The 23,921-nt window shown below is 40.8% G+C and overlaps 1 protein-coding gene across 1 annotated transcript; it reads left to right on the top strand.

Annotated features, from left to right (window-relative positions):
• Nucleotides 1-22: 22 nt before the first annotated feature.
• BET1 (Bet1 golgi vesicular membrane trafficking protein) lies at nucleotides 23-10,038 on the top strand. Its single transcript, XM_072412878.1, has 3 exons — nucleotides 23-236; nucleotides 6,470-6,526; nucleotides 8,403-10,038. Exons 1-3 carry the CDS (start codon nucleotides 114-116, stop codon nucleotides 8,556-8,558), a joined length of 336 nt encoding a protein of 111 aa, XP_072268979.1. The 5' UTR covers nucleotides 23-113; the 3' UTR covers nucleotides 8,559-10,038.
• The last annotated feature ends 13,883 nt before the right edge of the window (nucleotides 10,039-23,921 follow it).

Raw genomic sequence — 23,921 nt, 5'->3', positions numbered from 1 at the left:
TGAGCCTTCCCGCCTGCCGTCCTCCACCCGGCTTCCCCCGCCCCCCGCTGGCCGTACAGCGCAGTACACGTAGTCAGTGTGTGTTGTCAGCCAGCTCCTCATACACCGCCAACATGGACCGGGGAGGGATGAAGCACCGGGAAGGCCGCCCGGAGATGAGCGGCTACAGCGTCTATGAAGAGGAGAACGAAAGACTCACAGAGAGCCTCCGGCTCAAAGCGAACGCCTTGAAATCTGTAAGTCTGACTCCCCTGGGCCGCCGTACATCTAAGGGGGCTTCAGAGAAAGTCTAGACTACAATTCCCAGCATGCAACACATGCCGTTTCTGGCCTGGAGATGCAGCAGGAATTCTGGGAGTTGAAGTCCATCAAAATTGGGTTCCAGATGTGTGAAGTTCCAGGTTGATTCCTATTTTATACCTGGGACTTGTAGTGCCACTAGAGGCAAAATGAAAGGGTTGTTATGTCTCAATGTGTTATGGTTTTTTAGGGTTTAATTTTTTCAGTGACAACTATAGCTTTTCATGTCATTCTATTGTACAACGCTATGTAATATGTTAGCGCTTTATATATATATTAATACAGTTTAATAATAATGAAGTATGTAAAAAAGACATACGACAAATTTGACAGCTTCAGTGTCAGGTTTACTACCACACATGGAGGGTAAAATAAACCTTATTAATAATATTATTAAACAGTATTTATATAGCGCCAACATATTACTCAGCGCTGTACAATAAATAGGAGTTTCAAATGACCGATACAGGCTGTGACACAGGAGGAGAAGAATCTGCCCCGAAGAGCTTACAATCTAAGAGACCTGATAGGGTATAAATTGCGCCAAAAACACCGCATACCAGGCTCCTTAAAGCAGAATTAAAGGGGAACTAAACTAAAAAAACAAATCACACTTACCTTTTATCCAGTGGAATCCTCTATGGCGCTGGTCCTTCCCTCGATCTGGTCCCACGATGTCCTGGAATTTTTCTTCTTCCCAGGGCAGAGTAAGCGGCGAGTCTGACTTGGGGTGGATTTTACATGCAAAAAGGGTTATTCCCAAATCAGACTTTGGGTACCTAAAAGCAGAATAAAACCCCACTTACCTTGTTCTGTCGCTGTCCCCCGCCATTCTGCTGATCTCCGCAGGTCCTGAGGACGTGTCCGCCTCCTCCGATGTCCAGCCACGACATTCAGTGGATTCAATACAAAATAGCTGTATTGAGTCCAATACAAAGATATTCTTATGCCTATGAATTATAGACCTGCAATGTAAAATGAATTTCCAATGCAAAAAATGGTACCGCTTCTTGCATGGAAATACGGCCAGAATCAGACCGCTAGGGAGGTTAATTCACTTCCAGTTCTCTGGCTACGTCACCCAATCTTGCATTGCGCAGGTACGAGATCGGGTGATGTAACCACTGTGAAGGGGAAAAAAAGAGACGATCTCACTGCACATGCGTAAGATCGGCATCTCTTTCACCTTGGAGGAAAAGATGCCCCTTCTGCGCATGCCCGAGATTAGAGCATGTGTAGAAGGAGCAGCCAAGAGCCTCCCAGCATGCGTGACATAGGTAACCTGGGAGGCTCTGCGCTCCTTTTAAAGGGGAATTAAACTCAAAAATGCCTAAAACAAAAAAAAAATCCACTTACTTTCAATCCTGCAGAGCAGTTGATTGGTCCGGAAGTCTCTTCCTCTGGGTCCTGCGTCGTCTCGTTTCTGAGCCAGCGCACCATGCACCGCCATCTTCTCCTCTTCTTCCTGGATCTCCTTCCTATGTCACCCGACCCAGGCGCAAGATCTGGTGACGTAGGTTGGAAAAAAAAGTGTGCATGCCTGAGATCAGAAAATGTTTCTCTTCTCACTAAATGGCTCCAGCGCATGCCCGAAGGAGTACCCAAGAGCCTCCCGGGATGCGTGACTTAGGTATCCCGGGAGGCTTTGCACTCCCATTCATTCTCGATCGCCTAGGCTGCAACCATTTAGACTTTAAAAAAAAAAGGGTTGTCCACCCTTCTATGTAAAGTAAAAATGTTAAGTTTAGGCCTAAAAAACGCCTAAAATTTCTCCTCTGCTACAGTAGATTTGCCACACTTTTAGGACTTCTAGGAACAGAATACATTTTATAAAGTATTAGAGAGGGTGGCAAGAAGATGTAGCCTTTGTATTGTGACCCTACTTTTCAGTCACCACCCAAAAACAGCCAGGTGGTCACTGAAAAGTGCCAGGTGGTGCGCCCAGCTAAAAGGAGCTGGGGAGAACACTGATCACAATGTCACAGCAAACTCAATGAATGATGTCAGGGGATTGCAGGAAATAAGCTGCTGATTGCTAAATGAATAAACCAGGAAGTCTCCTGTGTGACAGATAAAATGACAATAATCAGCAATATGCCTTGTTTCTGATATGTACAGCTCTCCTCATAAACAAGATATAACGTGACCTTGCAGTATGGCTGCTACTAGCTCCAAAGTACTGTGGAATTATGTTTTACACAGATGACATTACTTTAGGATGAAGGCAGCTGGGATTGCTATATGGGCAGTAAGGCGTCAGAGACTGATTTGTATTGTATCAGAAGTCAGAAGTCAGAGTGTAATTGTGCTTTAAGAGTTTTCAGTTGTTTACATTTATTTTTATTACACATTATTTATATAGTGCTGACATATTACACAGCGCTGTACAAAGTCCATAGTCATGTCATTAGCTGTCCCTCAGGGGCTCACGATCTAATGTCCCTACCATAGTCATATGTCATTATTACAGTGTAAGGTCAATTTTATGAGGAAGCCAAAGTGCTGACCTCTGAGCCATTGTGCATATGACAGTATTTGCCTGTCAGTGATAGGTATAGTAGAGCTTAGCCCAATTTTCATTGTCAGGTGAATGAATTAGTTGATCCCTATTATATCTGCAATAGTCATATGGTATTACAGCCTAGGGTCATGCATGTTTTTGGAATGTGGGAGGAAACCCACTAAACACAGAGAGAACCTTTAAACTCCATGCAGATAGTGTCCTGGCTGAGATTCGGACCTAGCACTGCAAAGGCCGGAGTGCTGATCACTGAGCCACCAACCACCATGAATGAGCCTGCCCTACATTCTGGTTGCATACAACTTTTTTTTCTAATGATTTTAGGTTGCATTAGGTTTATCTTATACACATATTTATGAAGCGGATTGTACGAAGAGATTGGAATATCTGTGCCCAGCTAAACTTAAGTAAAAATGGAAAATAGCTGAATATTGTACAGAGGACACAACATGGAGACCCTCAGTGCTCCTGGTATGTGGGTATCACCATGGTTAGATTGAAGCAAATTATCGTCCATGTTTGCTGTGTCAGAATTACCCACAACAAGTCGGCCATTCCCATTGCTGTCACTAAGGCTGGGTACACACGTGCAATAATTGTCCTTGGAAAAAATCTTTCACAATCCTTTCCAATGACAAAGAACTGAAAGGTGCATGAATGAGCGTTGTACATGGGAGAAAGACAGAGCGGCACCCCGCTGCGCTCTCTCCCCTTCACTTTCATTATGATCCTTCATCTTCCATGGATCCGCCAGGACAGATGACGGAACAACGGACGATGAGCGCTGTATGCATGCCAGATTCTTGTCCGATATCAGCCCTGAGGTGATTGTCAAATGAGAATCATCTGGCGTGTGTACATAGCCTTAGTCTGTGATCTCTCTGACAAATCTCTGGTCAGAGTCCTCAGTGATGTTTGTGAACTTCAGTCATTGAATCAATATTGGCGAGTTTGTCTTTACTTTTCCTTCATACATCAGCTGGGAATGATATGAGTGTGTGTAGAAGACTGCAATTCCTATTATACAGCCATGTTAGTACTAATATATTATATATTATTATTACTGACTGATATACTTACTGTATAATCATAATACAAGTAATTGAGATTGGAGATTTCATTGACGAGTTGTATTTATTCTCATAATCTCAATAAGCAAAATTGCAAATCTGTTACTTGTAAAAAGTAAGAATACCTTCCAACTACATTTATCACCATTTCAAATCTACTAACATTATAATATAACAATTTATTATTAAACAGGATTTATATAGCGCCGACATATTACACAGCACTGTACATTAAATAGAGGTTGCAAATGACAGACAGATACAGACAGTGACACAGTAGGAGGAGAGGACCCTGCCCTGAAGAGCTTACAATCTAGGAGTTGGCGGAAGTCTCACACAATAGGAGGGGAGATATGGGAAGTGATGGGAAGTAGTGAGGGATTAGGAGACAGAAGAAGACGGGGAGGTGAAATTGAAAAGATGACTTTTAGGGGCTGTTTTGAAAGTAGGAGCAAGCCGAGTCGGGGCAGCTTAACCTCCTGAGCGTTACACTGAGGTCTAGATTTCTGTACCAAAAGTGATCCACTGTTTTTCATGAAATTTTTTTTTTAAATGTAGACCTGTAACTTACAGAAATATGTCCGAACAGGGGTTCTAGTAGATATTATGAATATAAAAAATGTTTGAAACACACAATCATTTAAAAAAAAAAATTACTTTTAATAAAATTAAAGGAAAAACACAAAAATCAGCTTAAACATGACTACATAAACAAAGCTTGAAGCCATGGCAGGGGTCAGGCAGGCGGTGATGTCCAGGTCCAGGCAGAGATGTCAGAGTCCAGGCAGAGGTCAGGGCAGGCGGCAGGCAGAGATGTCGGAGTCCAGGCAGAGGTCAAAGCAGGCAGCAAATGGTCAAAATTAGGCGAAGATCAGCAAAGGTAAGATAAGACACAGTGTTACACACTAGCCATCCAGGGAATAAGTGGCAATTTTTAAAACTTTGATTCTGTATTTATTGGGGTTTGTTTTAAATTATTTTGTATTTGATTGGAGACGGGAGTTTGTATCCAATCCAATAAAAAATAAGAATTTGAATTTCCAAGTTATTTACTTTTATTTTTTTTATTTTTTTGTATTGGATTGGATACAGGAGTTTGTATTCAATCCAATATAAAATGAGAGTTTGAATTTACCAGGTATGTACTTTGTATTAATTTTATATTATTTTGTATTGGATTGGATACGCAAGTTTGTATCCAATCAAATACAAAATATAAATTTGAATTTCCAAGTTATTTACTTTTTTTCTATTTTTTTTATTTTTTGTATTGGATTGGATACAGGAGTTTGTATTGAATCCAATACAAAATAAATGAATGAGTTTCTATTTGAATTTTCCGCACACGCGCCGACGTCATCACGCACGCAGGGAGGAGCCGTCCGTTTTTTTTTTTCTCCGCCGGACGGCTTCTCGTTTCAGAAGGCACCCGGCGCTGGAACGAGAAGGACGTGGGACAATCAGCGGGACCAGGTAAGAAGCCGGCCGGCATCTTGTGTCCCGACGGCCGGGCGGCGGAACACAAGATGCCGGCCAGCGGAACACAAGATGCCAGCCGGCATCTTACCGGTCCCGCTGGCACCCGACGCTGGAGAGGGAGATCAACGGACGACGCTGGAATACAAAAACGACGCTGGATGAGCACAGGAGGACCAGGTAAGTAAGGATGGGAAAAATCTCGGGGTTAACCATCCTTGCAATTTTTTTGTGCCCGAACGAAGGTCAGGCTTAAGGGCAAGGTGGTTAAGAAAAGTCTTGGAGTTGTATGTATGAAGAGGTTAAGAGTGAGGAAGTCATTATTAGGTCATTGGAGGAGCAAAGAGAGTGGCTAGGGGGATATTTTTCAGTCGGGTCAAAAGCACAAGAAATGGAGGGATTAGAATCCAGTGTGCAACCCAGAAAGTTGGGTAAGAAGAAGCCGTAGGCGGGTGGCAGCCCTGTATTGTGATTCAGTTTCCTTTAGTCATGGACAGCATAGAATGGACGGTGGTAGAAATGTTTGTGGTTGGGGTCAGGGCAGCTTGTGGTCATCAAGTAACTCAATTCTGCACCATAGCAGTGTGAGTCTGATGAGAATGAAAGGTCAGCTGTCCAAGTTGAAGCTAAAATGTATAATACAATAATAATCTGAAGGAATTTAGCAAATCCGCAAAGAAATGGCCCAAAAAGAATAGGCTGCCTTTGTCAAAGCCCTGATCTAAATCCGAAATAAATGCAATGAGTATTTGAAAGGAAACCCACAAACATCAAGCAACTGAAAGAGCTTTGCATGGTGGTCAGGAACTGGTGGGTAGATTCACTTCTAGTAAAGAAGGCAATTGCAGCTTAGAGACCAAGGGTGTACTTACTTTTTCAACATGATATCTAATAATATTTTATTAAAGTATTTAGGTGTATCACCTTTATCTGTAAGACGAGTTTAAATGAACAACTAACATTTATGTTCAGATATGGTAAAGGAAATAATTTCCCATGGGGGGAGGGGGGTACTTGCTTACTTTTTCACACAAACTTCTGACTTAAAACACCTTGAATATGTTTCTGATAATTAGCTTTTGTTTTTTTTTTTCTCTTTTAGCTTTCCATTGATATTGGTACAGAAGTGAAATACCATAATAAATTGCTGTCAGACATGGTGAGTATTTTATACTGGGGCTGAGTATCAGCCTGCACTTCCCCCCTAGTCTTTATCTGTAGATTAATTTTATTATTATTATTATTATGCAGTATTTATATAGCTCCAACATATTTTGCGGCACTGTACATTAAATAGGGGTTGCAAATGACAGACCGCTACAGACAGTGACACAAGAGGAGAAGACCCTGCCCAGAGGAGCTTACAATTAAAGAAATTCCATGGAGTCTGATTTACTGTTATCCAAATGATACTACATCATACACTGTTGGACTGAAATCTTTACTGCGACCTGATAGGGGGTCATACAGAAGTCCTGTCTGTGCACTTCAAAATTTCTAAAGAGACCGTATCAAATTCAAGGCAAATCACATTGTGTTCTTAAAGAATGCCCCCATCCCATTTATACTTCTATTATGGTCCTATTTTTGCTTTTGTGGCTCAGAAATCTTCAAAGCCAAAAAAAAAAAAAAAAGAAAATTAACTGAAAGCCAGCAAACTGTCAGCAATGGCAGCCTCTCGGTTATATTGCTCTTATTGCATGTTTCCTTTAAATATTAGGCATAGTTTATCTTTACCTCACCCTCCACCCGACCTCCTACACTGACCTTATCTAACCCACTCTGCCTGCACTGTTCAGTACTTGCAGAAATCCAGGGCCCAGTCTGGTGACCCCCCTCTGTTTACATTCCATTATTGCTCTACTGCCCACACCTGAAGTGCTCCAGCTCCATTGACTTAATTATTATTATTATTAATGGTAATTTTAAACAGGATTTTTATAGCGCCAATATATTACCTGGCGCTGTACATTAAATAGGGGTTGCAAATGCCAGACTAATACAGACAGTGACACAGGAGGAGAGGACCCTGCCCCAAAGAGCTTACAATCTATTAGGTGGAGAATTTACATACAATAGGAGGGGAGATATGTAGTGTTGGGAAGTTGTGACGGTTTCAAAAGACAGAAGAAGATGGGTAGGCAAAATTGAAAAAATGGGTTTTGAGTGCTCTTAAATGAGCAGAAAGTAGGAGCAAGCTCAGTAGGACAAGGAAGACCATTCCAGGGAGTTGGGGCAGCTCTAGAGAATTCTTGTAGCCGTGCGTGTGATGAGGTTATGAGTGAGGAAGTCATTAGTAGGTCATTGGAGGAGCGAAGAGAGCGGCTGGGGGAGAGTTTTTTTTACCAGGTCAAAAATGTAAGAGGGACAATAACTGCGGAGTGATTTGAAAGCAAAGCACAGGAGCTTTGAGATTTGTCTGTTCTCATATTCTTTGTTGGGAAAGTCAGAAGTCAAAGGGAGAGCACTGCATAGATTTTGGCAGCAGAGTGGCGAGGGCTTGCTCCTACATTCTGGTTTTTAGAAGAGCACTCAAAACCCATCCTTTCAAACTTGTCCACTCATCTTCTTCTGTCTCCAAAATCCTTACTACTTCCCACCATTCCGTATCTCTCCTCCTATTGTGTGATACTTCCCCACCTCTTATTGTAAGCTCTTCGGGACAGGGTCCTCGCCTCCTCCTGTGTCACTGTCTGTTTCTGTCATCTGCCACCCCTATTTATGTACAGCACTGCGTAATATGTTGGTGCTATACAAATCCTGTTTAATAATAATGAGGTAAATAGATGCCAGACCCAGTGTTTGGATCTCTGTAAGTATTAAATTGAAGTGTGCTTTGAACCCTACAGAAGCCATCAGTGGACCGTGGCAGGAACCATTTATAATTCTGCAGTACACATGTGCCAATAGTTTATTGAGCATACATGAGATACACGCAGGGTTTGAAAAACGTTCACCTGAAAGCATTTATTATTTAAGGCTCTTGTATTGTCCAACCGGCTAACCAATTCCTCTTTTTCCATCTTCTTTTCCAGGATTCAGACTTTGATTCCACAGGCGGTATCCTGGGCTCCACCATGGGCCGACTCAAAGCCCTTTCCAGGGGCAGCCAGACCAAACTCCTTTGCTACATGATGCTTTTTGCCTTCTTTGTCTTCTTTGTCATTTATTGGTTTGTCAAGCTCAGGTGATAATACTGTATAGATTTTTTAATTAAATATTGTGCCACTTTTCTAAGTCTTTTTCATAGCTCTTAAAGCCAACTGATAGGGGAAAACAGGGTAGTGACGTCATCAGATTTATAAATAGTATTTATTTACCTTTTTCTGTTCGGCCTGCACGGGCTCTTGAAGTATAAACAGAGAAAGCTACAACATTGGGTTTTTCATCTTCTGAATCACAATGTCAGTTCTGTTCAAATAGAGACATTTAGCTTAAACTTTTTTTTTCCGGTCTCAGCTGCCAACAAAATAATGTCACCTGGGTACTTGTAATGGGTCAGTGACCAAAATGACAACTGCTTGATCCCTCAAAGCAATGGCACTTTTTGTTTCAGTAGATTCCCTTTAAATCTCCATTTCCTAAAGGGACATGCTTTCATTTTCAATTTACATTTTTTCTGCATGACGGTAGGCAAGCAGCATCCTGTTTGAGCTGTGAAACTACAACAAAACATCTCACCAATGTTATCTCAAGCTGTGAATGGCGTTGATAAAAGACTGTAGAACTGGTACATTGGAGCTGAACACGAGATCTTTGCTAAGTTTTTGTTACCAAAAGTTAGTGGGAACTGTATGATGATGGCAAAAGTGTCAATTCCAACATAGGGCCTAAATTATTAAAGCTCTCCAAGGCTGGAGAGCATATACTTTTATCAGTGAAGCTGCGTGATCCAGCAAGCCTGGAATGGATTTCTTCAAAGTAATTTGCAAGCAAATGTTTTGAATCATGGACCAGATCTGTTCCAGGTTTGTTGGATCACTGATGAAAGTTTATTCTCTCCAGCCTTGGGGAGCTTTAATAAATCCAGGCCATAGGGTTAATGATCCAGGCGATGATCTGGAGGAGTCGTCTGGTAATTATTTTCCTATTATGAGGGGATGTAAAGGATCTTGAAGTGTTGTGATGAAGAAGCTCCATCTCCAGAATGTTCCATCATGTCACTTTCTCTCCTGGAAAATGTAATGTAATAATGGTAAAAATTATTCCTAAATTTCCTTCTCCACTGGACAAAATGCAGTAGGGGGTGCGAAAACTGGATAATGATTACTTAGCGAGCAGAAATCAGGTATAATGAGGGGTAAATGTCGTGCCCTGATGCGTTTCGCCTATATTGGTTCCTCGGGGGATTTGTAGACATCAGAGTGCAAGATTAGAAGCAGGGAGATTCAAGAGGATACATTGCCGTGATTAAATGATGAGAAGCATCACATCAGATGCTTGAAAAAGCCTTTGAAGTGATGTAGAGTATATTCTTGGAACAAGGGTGCATGATGGTGGTGCTGTTTGTTGGAGATTGGCAGCTATTGTCTAGTTTTCGCACCCCCTACTGCATTTTGTCCAGTGGGGAAGGAAATTTAGGAATTATTCACACATGTATACGATTGTGAAGTATAACATTGTATGTGTTTGATCCACCATTGGTTTTTCAATATATTGCTGCACCTTAAATAGCCTGTCTTTTCTTGTTTCTTCATTTACCATATACTTATCAGGGTATGCAGCACAGTATATATTAGAGGAGGTAAATTGGTGTATTACACTATATTTACACAAGATAAAAAATGACCTAATTTTGTTTGCCGCAAAACAATTGCCATTGCACATTTTTATCTGATGATGACTCGTGGACTGTAGAATATACTCAGCAAGATGCAAATAAAGTCTGAATGAACTTTCCATTTATATCTTCTCAATACATTCCAGCTGCAGCAAAAGTTTTCAATTTCTTGCAGCTTTCTTTATAAAGCAGTCACGTCCTGAGTAGAAAGGCCCCCCCTTGCTGGCGGTTACACAGAGAGGGAACCTTGCTGTCTATGTGGTCTCAATGCAAAAGCTGCAACTAAAAGTTTGGGGTCCAGCCCGTTAATTTTCAATGGACTGCCAAAGTTGTGCCAGTGCATTACAATGTATCCTGGTATGCTGCAATGCATGTGTTGCCTTTATCAGTCCCCAACCTTTTGGACATCATGGACCACTAAATTTACAGACTCCAGACTGCACATGTGTGGGGAGCTGTGTGTCACTCAAAGGGGAAGAAACAGTGACATCCTGAGACACAACTCGCCCACTGTCCTGAGCCTCGAGCCATACGGGAGACTAGTGGGCCGCGGACCAGGGCTTGGGGACCCCTGGCCTGTATTGTAACTTAAGGCAACAGAATTATTTTGCTTGAAAAATCAGTGAATGTCTTTGAAAGGGATTAACCCCTCTAGCGGTATTCCCGAGTGTGACTCGGGGTGGAAAAAATTGCAAAAAGCGGTAATCCCGAGTCACACTCTTACCTTATCCCCGCACTCCAGCGGCGATCTCACGATCCCGCTGTGATGGCGGGGCGCTTCTCCGTCGGGGGGCGTGGCCGGGCGGGAAAATAAAATGCAGATTACGGAGTAAATACCGCCCGGGTCCCCACCACCCCGATGCACGCATCTGCAGTTAGATGCGATGCACCATGCAGGATTTCTGCTTGGTGTTATGATTCTAATATAATAAATAAATATAATAATTATACCCGGGAGTTAATCCTAAGAATTACAGGCCCACAATATAAAGAAAAATTTCTACGCAAAAAAAATAGGATCACTTTTTGCATCAAAAAATGACAGAATTAGAACGCTAGGGGGGTTTTAAATCAAAGACTTGTGTAAAAATTCACTAAAATTGTTGAACATTGGCAGCCACTTTGTGTGGAGTACTAAATCAATGTGCAGATAAAAAAAGGAAACTGGAATTTGCTTTTCATCATTAAATAATTCAAATGAATGTTACAATTTAGGAAGATGTTCAACTCTTGTAATAAATGTTATGGTTTAAGGAAATTATCTGGATTTTAAGTGCCTGTTCACTCTCCAAGGGCAGGGTCATATCTGTTTCTGGTTCCCCAAGTATCCTTGCACCTTGCCAGTCACTTGTTTGCACTGCTTCCTAAAGTGTGTAAATATTTGACAGCTGGGGGCAGTGAGCTGTACAGGTATTCATCCCTTTATTCATTATGAAGCTGCTGTGGTGAGACATAGGGCCTGATTTATTAAAGCTCTCCAAGGCTAAAAAGGATACACTTTCATCAGTGAGCCTGGCTAATCCAGCAAACCTGAAATGGATCTGGTCCAGGATTGGAAACCTTTGCTAACAAATAGCAAATGACTTTTAAGAAATCAATCCCATGTTTGCTGAATCACCCAGCATATGTGCCAACATATTACACAGCGCTGTACATTAAATAGGGGTAGCAAATTACAGACAGATACAGTGACACAGGAGGAGGGGAGGACCCTGCCCAGAGGGGCTTACAATCAAAGAGATGGGTGAATGTATGTCTGGAAGAGTAGATTTTCCTAGACAGGTTGAATCTGCATTCATAGCACTCTAGGTACCACTCGCATAAAAATCTGAGCCCCCGTGATTGCCAAAACTGAAATCCAATAAAAAAAAAGGGAGGGCCAGGGACAGTCAGCTGGTAATACATGTGCTAAATAGATAGAGCTTCGATACAACACCATGAGCTATTATTATTATTGTTAATAAACAGGATTTATATAGCGCCAACATATTACCCAGCGCTGTACATTAAATAGGGGTTGCAAATGACAGACAAATATAGACAGTGACTCAGGAGGAGAGGACCCTGCCCCGAAGAGCTTACAATCTAGGAGGTAGGGGAAGTCTCACACGAAAAGAGGGGGATAGCCTAAATGTTTTGCTAGCTCAGCAGAAAGTTAGGAGCTCACTGGATTCCTGGCAGATTAAACTAACTAAATTTAAAATAAAAAAAAAATCCTATTTACCTTTACTTCTGCAGATTCATCGACGACTCCGGATCTTTCTTCAGTTGGGTCCTGCACCATCCTGGAATCCTCCATCACCCCGGGGCAGAGGGAGCGCCAGGTGCCCCCCATCTTTGTCCTTCTTCTGACTACATCACCCAATCTCACACTGCGTTAGGAGCGAGATTGGGTTTCGTAGTCTGCTGTAAATAAGCAAAAAGGAGTGCTGATATCACTGCGCATGCCTTGAGGAGAAAGCCTCTTCTGTGCATGCCTGAGATTGGACATGTGCAAGAGGAGCAGCCAGGATATGTTACATGGGTATCCCACGAGGCTCTGCATTCCCATTCAGTCTTTAGCGCTGCAGCGATGGAAGAGGAGGGACTAATTTTTAGATAATTTTTACCCTTAATATTAACCCTTTTATGTAAAGTAAATGTTTTTGGTGATAGTTCTGTTTTAGGGATTATATTTCTGTATTTGCTGTGCTTACGAAGGAATAAAACGGCAGGAAATGTGAATGTATTGCAAAGACATACAAAATATTTTGTTTTTGCCTTGACTTGCATTGTGATAGGGGGTGCAGCCATGATGCAGGTTTAGCAGGTAGCAGCTCAGCCTTGGACAATCATGGAGTCCAATTTCCAGACACACAGACCAAGCACTAAGAGTGCAAATTGAAGACCAGTGATCGGGACAAGCACATACAAGCTTGGTACAAACCCGGGAATCCAAGGTATGAACTCATTAGATACAGACAGACAGATCTCTATCAAGGCCATGAACTTGAATTCCAATTATAGGTCAGGTTTGCACAGCAGTGTGACGACCAGCTTCTATAGATGTGTTTTACCCATGAAGTTATTTGTCTGGAGTTACCCTTTAATACTCCTTAGTTTACACATTTTGCAGTGCTCAGCTGCAGATGATATTTTTATATCAGTGCTTTTATTTCATTAGGGACTGTGAATAACTTGCATGATGTTTTTCATGCATAATTACTCTCCCTATAATTAAAGATGATTACCTAGCATGTACACAATCTTGGTAAATTATATTTAAAAACATCAAGCAAAGGATGCATTTCAGTCTGCTTAAAAATTCAAGAGGAGTCCAGTATTAAATAGAAAGGGGCCGGCAAGGCTATAAAAGACATTTAGCTAAGTGTGTAAGGACAGAAATTGAGGTAGGTTACTTTGTTTTTACGACTTTTGATTAAAGCACCTTAGTTGTATAATCAGAAAAGGAAGTCTGAAAATTAATGTTTAATGTTTTTTGCTGTGTTTTGATCAGCAGTATTCTGTATGGTTCCTGGCCTATGTTTATTATTGGTATTCCTTTTAATCAGGGCAACAGTTATAAATCTTTACACAAAGACAATAGGGTGATACCCACAAAAATTCTGTATCTTACCCATAGGGCTTTCTTGACATGCTTACCATTGACATTTGTAAATCTAAAAAAGAGGTGGAGCCAGAAAGTAAAAGGCAAGGGAAACATGTAAAAGGTGATTGTTTTAACAGAAATGTGAAAAATTTACATTTAGAGCTTTATTTAAAAATCCCCCCCTCCCCCTGCCAATTCTTCTGAAAATCATAGGGAAGGGCTCGATTCTCTCATTTCAGTTCCTATTAGAACAATGAATCCTGCCACCTACTAGCTACTTGTCAAAGTGCACAGCTGTCACAGTTGGAAATGTTAGATACCAGAGGTGCCCACACTTTTAAAAGTCAAAATGATCTACCAACAATAAAAATGCTAAACATATATTTATTTATTTATTTATATACTGAGTATACTTTATATTTAAAATTTATATTGTTTACGTTGCATACCAGCATTAACATGTATGGCACAATACAATTCTGTACATTTTTGTCCATTACCCTACTCGGATGTCTTCTTAAACTCAATGGAATCAGCCAAAGTTGCATAGTCAGGACAGTAGTTGCTGGTAGCCAGCCTCAAACAGGCTTCCAAATGATCATCAGTAAGGTGGAACGGTATTTGGAACTTAATAACTGTGCACGGTAGAGATTACTTTGGAAGGCAGGTCTCCGCGATCTACTTGCGTTGCCTTTGCGATCTACCGAAAGATCGCGATTCACGTTTTGGGCACCCCTGCTATATATTGTATATGGATGAACATTATGAGCAAATTCACAGGGAATAATTTAAAAATACCCCTTTAGACTGTTGCCGGCTATCAAAACCAGCATCTATCAGGGATGAGACATTCTGAGTAAAAGGACTTGTTCACATGGATATTTGAGGTTTTTATATCTGGACCATGTGTAATCTACTTATTCCAAGCTTGACAAGTCTTTCACAGCAGTAGGCATTTATTCAGGCACATCCGATGAGACCATCGACTGCCAGACACTGCAAACAATGGTTTGGGAGGGGAGAGCTTGTTACCATAGGCTGGGGTAAGCTGTCAACCATCAGGTGACCATCACCTATAAATGCTAAAAAACATCAATTTAACAAGCCTTAAATGCACCATTATGGCCACCCTTGGCTCTACCATTGGCTCTGTCATTCAGAATTTCAGAAAATTACCCTCTGAATTCATTTTTGTTGTCCTTTTTTTGTTGAGAAGTTTTTATTGAGTTTTCTGATAGTCATCAACAGAAAAACTGTCTTCTGAATAGAGCGTTAAATTAGACAAGCTGTACCCTGCATTGCTTTAGGGTGGTGCATGATTGGTCAACATAAATAAAGATGAACCATGAAAATATTTAACTTCACATGGCCAGAGGTCTATGGACACCAATTCAAATTATCACGTTCTTACCTTCCTGCTTGCAAGTTGCTGTAGAATGTATGTGTACAACTTAATATACACTCTTGGTATGCGTGGGAGTTATAGCATGGTGACTGAGCACTCAACTTAGCCTTGTAGGGTGAACCCAGAAGACCTGGAGAAGATGTTGGTGGAAGCGAAGGAGCTCATGGACGTTGGGTCTCTTAAGTGGTAAAAAGTTCTACTTTACTTATTCCTATTATGTGCAATACAAATACAATTTTGACAAGTGTGTTCTTCTAATTTTAGTAGCAGAATGAGGAAGTCCCTCTTCCAGTATCACTGTGCACAAAATTAGTTCCACAAGGACATGGTTCGATGAGTTTGGTGTGGAGAAACTTGAGTGGCCTGAACAGAGCCCTGAACTCAACCCTACAGAATATTTTGTAACACAGCTTACCAGCCTGGTTTTCTTTTCCAGCTTTAGTACTGGACCTCACAATGGGGGCAACAGACACGAATTCCCACAGGCACAGGTAAATTAGCTTCCTAGAAAAAAGGCAAAAAAAAGGTGGCGAGGAAGCAGTGTTTGGGTTTTTATTAAAGCGGAACTAAAGTCAAAATAAAAAAAATCACACCTTTAATCCCCCAGATCCCTCGGTGATGCGGTACCTCCCCTTGATCTGGTTCCGCTACATCCGCAAATTGTTCTTCGTCTCGGCACTTGCGCCGCCAACTTTGATCTTCTTTTCCAGTCTTATTGTTACATCACCTGATCTGGTACTGCGCAGATTGGGCGACCTAGCCCGTTGTAAAGGGGAACAAAAGAAAAGCCGATCTCACTGCGCATGCCCTTAGTGGAAAAATGCCCCTTCTGCGTATGCCCAAGATTGAGCATGTGCAAGAAGGAGCAGCCAGGGCCTTCCGGAATGCATGACACATGTATCCAAGGAGGCTCTGTGCTCCCATTCAGTCGTGATTACGGCAGCGATCAAGTATTAAAGAGGCGGTGCTGCACCTTTTTTTTTAAAAAAAGGTGTTGCATCTAAAAAAAAAAAAAAAACAATTACATTTTTTACTTTACGTATAAGGGTTGTTTAGTTAGAGTTTAGATCTGCTTTAACGCCATGGTTTGTGAATGGGGTGTCCAATAAGCTCATCTAGTCGCGGTTGTCAGGTGTTGACATTTTTTTGGCCATACAATGTAACACCTGGGAACATTTCTGAGTGCTTTGTCTGCATCAGATTTCACACTACCAGACACCTCCTGGAAACCTGTACTGTACAGAATGCATATTTCACGGCTGCTGATATTAAATCAAGCAGATGGGTGAAGCAACAAAACACGAGCTTTAGATTTACGTCTCATTTTTATCACAAAGAAGCTTTATGGGGAAAAATATGAAGCTCCATACAAAAGAAAAATAAAATTTATTTTAAAATATTGAGATATGACCAGCTCAACATGGCAGTATTTTTGTATGGGGGACTCCTGTTGTGTTATGGTAATTATACAATGCCAGGCAAAAGGCCCAGACCACACCAGACGGTGGATTTTCACATTGCCTGAATCTAAATATTTCTCGGAATTTGTTTTCAGTTGCAGGAGTGGAGCTCAGCAGGAGTTTCACGTTGGAAGCCATTATATTAGAAAGTTATAATTATTAGAAACATTAGGCTTTTCTTGTTTAAACCTGTTTAAATAAATGAAAAAAGCTCTAATATCAGTTCCGTGGGGCCTGAATGTATTATGCAGTCCGGGGCACCCAGCTGGGAGACTTATGCCGCAAACCGTAAATTACTGAATATTCGGGGGATGTTTGTAAAGACTGCCAAGGTAATTGCTTTCCATTTAGCTGCACTTTGCTGCTAAATTTAGCTAATTTTTTTTTTTTTTCAGTTATAAAAAAAAAGGAATTGTGATAGCAAAAATTGATGAATATGTACAGAATAATAAAATGGTGAAAATGACCGAAACAGACAAAATGTGCCACCTTGAGTGAAGCGGATTCATCAGCTACGCCTGTGAAAGTAATAAATTCTGCCAAACTGCGTGCTGTGAATTATCTAGGAAATTGAAAAATAAAAAAAATTAAGGCTGCGGGTGTTTTTTAAATTGTTGAAATCTGTCTTCAAAATGAGTCTCTTTTTCTCCCTATTGTAAAATCGAGCCTGAAATTTGGACAGTGTTAGTTTCGGTTTGCATTTCATGAATTCAGATCTCCTAAACTGAATCCAAAATGGTATTTTTGTTTAGTAATAGGTTTTTATTGAATTTTCAAGACAAAAACAAAACGTGAATCACACAAAAGTAACTAGAATTATAGAGAGTTTTATTAAATTAAGTAAAGCCTTGATATTCCCTACCCATCCCCAGAGACCACCAAACTCCTTGTAAACGCTCCTATCATCTCTTGTCTGTCTGGATTACTTTAACATCCTCCTACCATCACTGGTATTCCACTAGCCCAACTCTCTTCATTACAATCTATTATGAATGCTGCAGCCTGACTCATCCATCCTTCCCACCGCTCCTCTTCTGCTGCATCTCTTTGTAGTTCTTTTCATTGGCTTCCATTTCACCTTAGAATCAAATTCAAGCTCCTGTGCTTTGCCTTCAAATCCCTCCACAGTTCTTGTCCCACTTACCTTTCTGACCTGGTCAAAAAGAAAATACTCCCCCAGCCGCTCTCTCCTCCAATGACCTACTATTGACTTTCTCACTCATAACTTCATTACACTCACTGCTCCAAGACTTTCCTAGAGCTGCCCCGACTCTCTGGAATGGTCTTCCTTGTCCTTTTTGGCTTGTTCCTTAACCTTTTGCTCAGTTAAAATAACATTTAAACCCCATCTTTTCAAACTTGCCTAGCTGTCTTTTTCTGTCTTTTAAAACCCTCACTACTTACCCACCATTCTATATCCCCTCTTCTATTGTGTTCTACTTCCCCCACCTATAAAAGTAAGGGGTCCCGAATGGTTAGTTTAAATCATACACGTGTTGCCTAGCCTATTAATGGGTAGGTATGTAGGTAAAGAAAGCAACAGAAAAGGCTTTTTGTGGCAACAATTTAATATTACATTTTTTTGTGTTGAGAAGTATCAATACTAACAGACACCTGACTCCTGCGAATGTTTGGATATGCAGGAGACAGGATCCTGTGCTTTAGTGAGAAAGAGGAACAACCCCATTGGAGTATTGCTAACATTATTGGTTCTTTTTCAGTACTTCACTCCCTGAAATGTATTTTGAAGGAATTTCAACCATACAATACCAACCATTTTGATACTAAAGAAACTGTTGTGTTTAATCAGAAAACATCACTACAGTACTTCAACTACTTCCTTGTTTATTATACTACTATCATCTCAGCTACATATCCAATTTCAAGAGATCTTTGAAATTGTTATCATACCCTACAGAATCAAGTCACCATCAATATGAGTCCCTGTGATGTCCCCTGATGAAGCCTACACGGCAAAACGTGTAAGGAACCTATATCATTGATGTGATTTGACCATATACGAGGGGGTGCTGAAAAGTTCCTGGCTTTGCCCATAAAGAAAGGGAGCCAGAGTTATGAAATAACACATTTATTCAGCATATTCCCTTCTGAGACTGATGCACTTGGTACAGCGTAGTTGCAACTTTTCTAGACCGTTCAAATAAAAGTCTTTTGGTTGGGCCGCAAACCAGCTCTAAGCAGCATCTTTGACATCAGAAATGTCCTCAAAACGTTGCCCCTTTAGGTGTGTATTTAAATTTGGAAACAGATAATCATCCGAAGGGGCCAGGTCAGGTGAGTAGGGGGGATGGTGGACCAATTGGAAACCCAGGGTGTTCAATTTGGCAGCCACAAAGTTGGACGTGTGCGCAGGTGCATTGTCCTGCAAAAAATGGATCCTTTTGATCAACTTTCCACGGCGTTTTGTCTTAATTGCCTCCTTCAGCTGGTCCAGGAGGTTAGCATACTACTGTCCGGTGATACTAGAGCCCTGAGGTAGGTAGTCCACCAACAGAATACTGCCTTTATCCAAGAAAATGGACGCCATGACTTTTTTGGCCAATTTCTGGGTTCGGAACTTCTTGGGCCACACGGACCAGCTGTGGAGCCATTCCTTTGACTGTTCCTTGGTTTCAGCATCATAGATGTGGAGCCAGGTTTCATCCCCAGTCACTAACCTAGCCAAAAAGTCCTGTGCAGCTTCAAAATGTGTCAAAACGGCTTTGGATGCTTCATCTCGTTCCTTCTTCTGATCACTGTTCAAACATTTCGGTACCCAACACGCTCCCGGAGATGTCAAGTATCTGGGCTATCTTTTTTGCGGATATTCGCCGGTTCTCAATACTCAGCTCATGGACAGCATCGCAGGTTGGCGGGTCAGTTGAGGTTGGGGGGCGCCCACTGCGGGGCTCATCTTCAACGGTGAAATGCCCAGGCTTGAAACGAGATATCCAGGTATTGACAGTGCTGTAGGAAGGACACTTCACCCCCAGTGTATGTAATGTACCAGTGTTTGAGACATCTCAGTGTAAATGTCCTTTGCTGACTTTCCCTGGAGAAACAAAAACTTCATGACGGCCCGTAACGACGTGAAACTTGCTTGTGTTTCTGCCATCACAGCTTCTCACTAAAAGAAAAAACTGTTTTAGGAATCGCAAAGACCTGATATTTGCACAGTTACATACTAAGATATTGGGCTGTCATATGCCCTCACACTCAGTTTTCTATTTCACCTGGAAGGGGGCAAAGCCAGGAATTTCTCAGTACCCCCTTGTATGCGTATGTAATGTACCTGCTTTTTTCTTTATATTTTGGCTATAAGTAGTTGAACTCTGTTAGTATTGATAATTCTCAATACAAAAATTGTTTTTGCTCTTTTTACCTACATACTTCCCCCAGCTCCTATTATAAACTGTTTCGGGGCAGGGTCCTCTCCTCCTCCTGTGCTACTCTCTGTATCTGTCTGTCATTACAACCCTTATTTATTGTACAGCGCTGTGTAATATGTTGGCACTATATAAATCATGTATAAAAATAATATAATAATAATATACATTACCAATATAGAAAGCACAAATTATCATATAAACTAAACTCCCTACTTGACAATGCAGGATAAAATATTAGGAAGACAGAAGGGAACTAATTGAAGGCAGGAAAAAAAAGAAAAGAGGAAAGGGCAAGGAAAGAGAAGGAGAATGATTTTTGATATTTGAAATGAAAAACAAATCTGGAAAGTCAGTTAAAGACAAACCAGAGAGCGATCAATGGTTTAGGCTGCGTCAGTCTCACATATTTTTGTTTTTCAATTTCTGGACCAACCTTAGCTTTAATATCAGAGCCATCTTTCCTAAAGCTGCTGCTGGATTTTTTGCAATTTCCTGCGACTGTCCCAAATTTTCTATTTATGACCAAACAGCCAGGAATTAAAACCTTTTTGCCATCCTGCATAATTTTGTTTTTGTAATTCACACTCTTTGTCCATTTCAAATCCCTTCACAATATTTTAGTAGGATTGACTTCTCTTTGAGCCATTATCATGTTAAAATATCTATTTTCATTGCAACATTCTTGGTCTTTGCCCATGTTCCATGGGAACCCAATAAAACTTGTAAAGACTAGAAAAGGAATGTTTTTCAATGCCTGCTAAGCATTGGAAAAGTGGTTGAAATGAATTGTTGAAGCATTTGAAAAAGATAAAGAACAGAATTCAGATTGACATTTTTTGCTTACAGACCATGTGACCAAGCGTATTGGCCTTCACACTTCAGCCCTTCTATAACCTTTTTTATTTTCATTCCATAAAGGCTGGTAATACTGAGTGTAGGTTAATTTTAAATACAATGTAATCCAAATAGATACTATGTTTAAATTAAATTCATGCAGATTTCATATAAGCATCAGGGTGTTTTTGGTAATTTTTTTTGCAATGCTTGGAATACCACCAGGCGCTGCCATCTTTGCTGTATGGGGACAGAGAATTAGAATAAAATGGTGTAATACTGGCTTTGGCCAAGAGATGTCTCTATATTCTGTAAACGTCAATGAAAATAATTCAATAATCCTTATTACTGCATATCATCCATAGTTCCTTGGTGTTTGTGATGATTTTGGGGTCCCTCTTAACAAATGCTGGGGTTACCCTGAAACTAATGAGATCATGTGACATGCACACAACTAAACTCCATTCAACAAATTAAAAAACTTACCGGTTATGTCAAAGTCTGTTTAAAGCGACCCTGCCAGCAATTTGGTGTTGGATATCGTCTGAGCTCACCTGGGTGGATAAGGTCCTTGCCCCCCCGGGAGTCAATATTCGAGCCTGGCAATTGGTTGATTACTACCCCAGTAATCATCCTGACTACATTTCCCCAGTTCCTCCTCCCCATCCAAGCCCTGCTGTATTAGAACAATTGATCAGTCCAAATTACCACCTTAGTTCTTCGGAAAGCGATCGCCACTTTATAAGTGCAGAACTCCATGAGCCCCAATGGGGATCAGGTTTTTTTTTTACTTTTACCATGATGGTTTAAAAATGGTGTTTCTGGGATTACTGTAAGTCTATGGCTGCAGCAATTGGTGCAAGAAAAAAATGCAATTGCATATTTCAATTAAGTAAATGAAGCTTCTGATTGGCAATTCAGAATAAATACAATAAATAGATTAAAATAAAAATAGATTAAAATAGATTAGATTCGCTGATCTCTGGAGTTATTAGAGTGCTGATCATCAAACAAAAAAACAACAAAAAAGCGAAAAGCAGCGAATTGCTGGGAACGTAAAGTTGTCTGTTGCTACATTTTTACCAGCAGATAAAATGTTGCCGCTCTATATAAAAAAAAAAAAAGTAAACATGGTCGTCCTGAAAGATGCCAAACGGTGCAGAATTCGTATTATTCCTGGAGCTGTCACTAGTAAGCGTACCCCGGTGTACAATACAGATCAGCCACACACAGCAATAACTCTGATATAATGGGGAGTGCGGCTTTGCGGCCTGACATTGCCAACTCTATTTATTGTTACCCATTTGTATGATGTATAAAAACAGCTGATTTTACAGAGGTGACACCTTGGAGTCATGGCAATGGATTCTGTGGTTGTACAAAGGTCCAATGCTGCAGAACTGCACCAAAAAATGAACATTAACAGGACACAATGCAGCAACTCTATGTCCAGCATTTATAAAGTGATTTTTATGGCTTTGGACGGAGCCAGGAGGGAATATAATCCCCATCAGGTCTCTGCATTTGATGGCTCCGTTGGAGAGATTCCGTCACTTCCTGTGTGGTGAAAAGATTGTCACGCCTGGACAGGAAGTGAAGGAAACTCTCTAATGGCACCACCAACAGAAATAAAAATGTCCTTTTTGTTGCTATGTAGTCAAGAGAGATTCGGTCACTTCCTGTGTGGGGAAAAAGGTTGGCACGCTTGGACAGGAAGTGAAGAAAACTCTTAACATAAGCACCGACAGTAATAAAAATGTCTTTTTGTTGCTATATTGTCATTTGAGAGATTCTGTTACTTCTTGTCTGGTAAAACGGTTGTCACGCCTTGACAGGAAGTGACATAAAGGGGAGCACTGACTGAAATAAAAATGTCTTTTTTACATTACATAGGGGAATGTTGGAACTTCTGTCAGATTTTGTAGAGATTCTGTCTGGTAAAAAGGTTGTCACACCAGACAGGAATTGAATGAAACTTTCTAACATGAGAACCCACAAATGAAAAATGGCTTTTTACATTACATAGGAAAATGCTGGAACTTCTGACAGCTTTTTTGGTTGTTTTTCCCCCTAGTTTCCCTCACTTCCTGTCAGGTGAAGGTGAACAGGAAGTGAGGGGAAATCTCTGTAATGGAATCCCTGATAGAGATAAAACCTAAGAGACATTTTAAACTTTCCCTTTTTTATCTGGAAAAAGAGGTGTTCACACACCCGTAAATCAAGACAAGATTTATGAAAGACAAATAATTCCTTAATAATAACGACTAAATGACAATTTCAGCCCCAAAATTTTGATGTTGGAAAACAAATCAAAAAAGCAAAGTGTAAAGTTATTTATGGCCCATAGGTCACTATATGAAGAATGATATTGATCGGTCCATTGTGCCTATGGGAAATGTTTACATTTTGTTGGTTGCCATGGAGCCGAGACTGACGCCATATGTAATCTGACAGAGGAATGTTTACATAGGCCGGGCCTGTCTGAGTTCTGTATGGAAACGAGTAAAATGGGCAATGTTTCCTAAGGGACACCATGGAGACTTCACGGCTGGTAATTTCTATTGAAATTTAAATTATTGCTCAGCCCCACCTTAAAAACGGGCTCTGCGACCTTAAAAAAGGGCTCTGCAGCCATTGCTGTGATCTTACGGTGCTGGAGTAATTTGTTGTTCCTGTGTAGGCTGTTGTCTTTGCCCACAATCCAGAAACATTTTTTACATTTTTTTAAACAAATGGGCACAAATGTGTGAATAGATGACCTTCTAAATTTTGTGAGTCTTGCCAAGTAAAAAAAAAAAAAAATAACATTTCTGAGCAGAAAGACTTTTTTCCTAATAGAGAAGGAAACTAACATGGCCTAACGATCAAAATGGCTGAAAATCCAAAATCTGTCAAGAAAATTTCAGCAGCAGTGAGAAATCTTGCAGACGCTGCATGTCTACTGTGGGGGATTAAAAGAAACTCCTTGGCCTGCTGCTTCTCTCTTCACTGCCCATTCACAAAGTGTAGCCTGGGGGGAGACTTGTAAACTGCAGTGGAGAAAAATCTCCTTTTCTGGCAGGGCTGTGCTGTGTAGAGCCTCCAGAATACAAATCCT

Source organism: Pyxicephalus adspersus, chromosome 5, assembly GCF_032062135.1.
Source record: "Pyxicephalus adspersus chromosome 5, UCB_Pads_2.0, whole genome shotgun sequence".
Taxonomy (NCBI): Eukaryota; Metazoa; Chordata; class Amphibia; order Anura; family Pyxicephalidae; genus Pyxicephalus; species Pyxicephalus adspersus.
This window is presented reverse-complemented; position numbering and strand designations above follow the sequence as displayed.

Bases quoted from the DNA above. Each gene is read 5' to 3' on its own strand.
- BET1 (XM_072412878.1), top strand. From the start codon at position 114: ATGGACCGGGGAGGGATGAAGCACCGGGAAGGCCGCCCGGAGATGAGC. The intron at 237-6,469 runs GTAAGTCTGACT...TTTCTCTTTTAG, and splicing joins AAGCGAACGCCTTGAAATCT to CTTTCCATTGATATTGGTAC. The intron at 6,527-8,402 runs GTGAGTATTTTA...CTTCTTTTCCAG, and splicing joins ATAAATTGCTGTCAGACATG to GATTCAGACTTTGATTCCAC.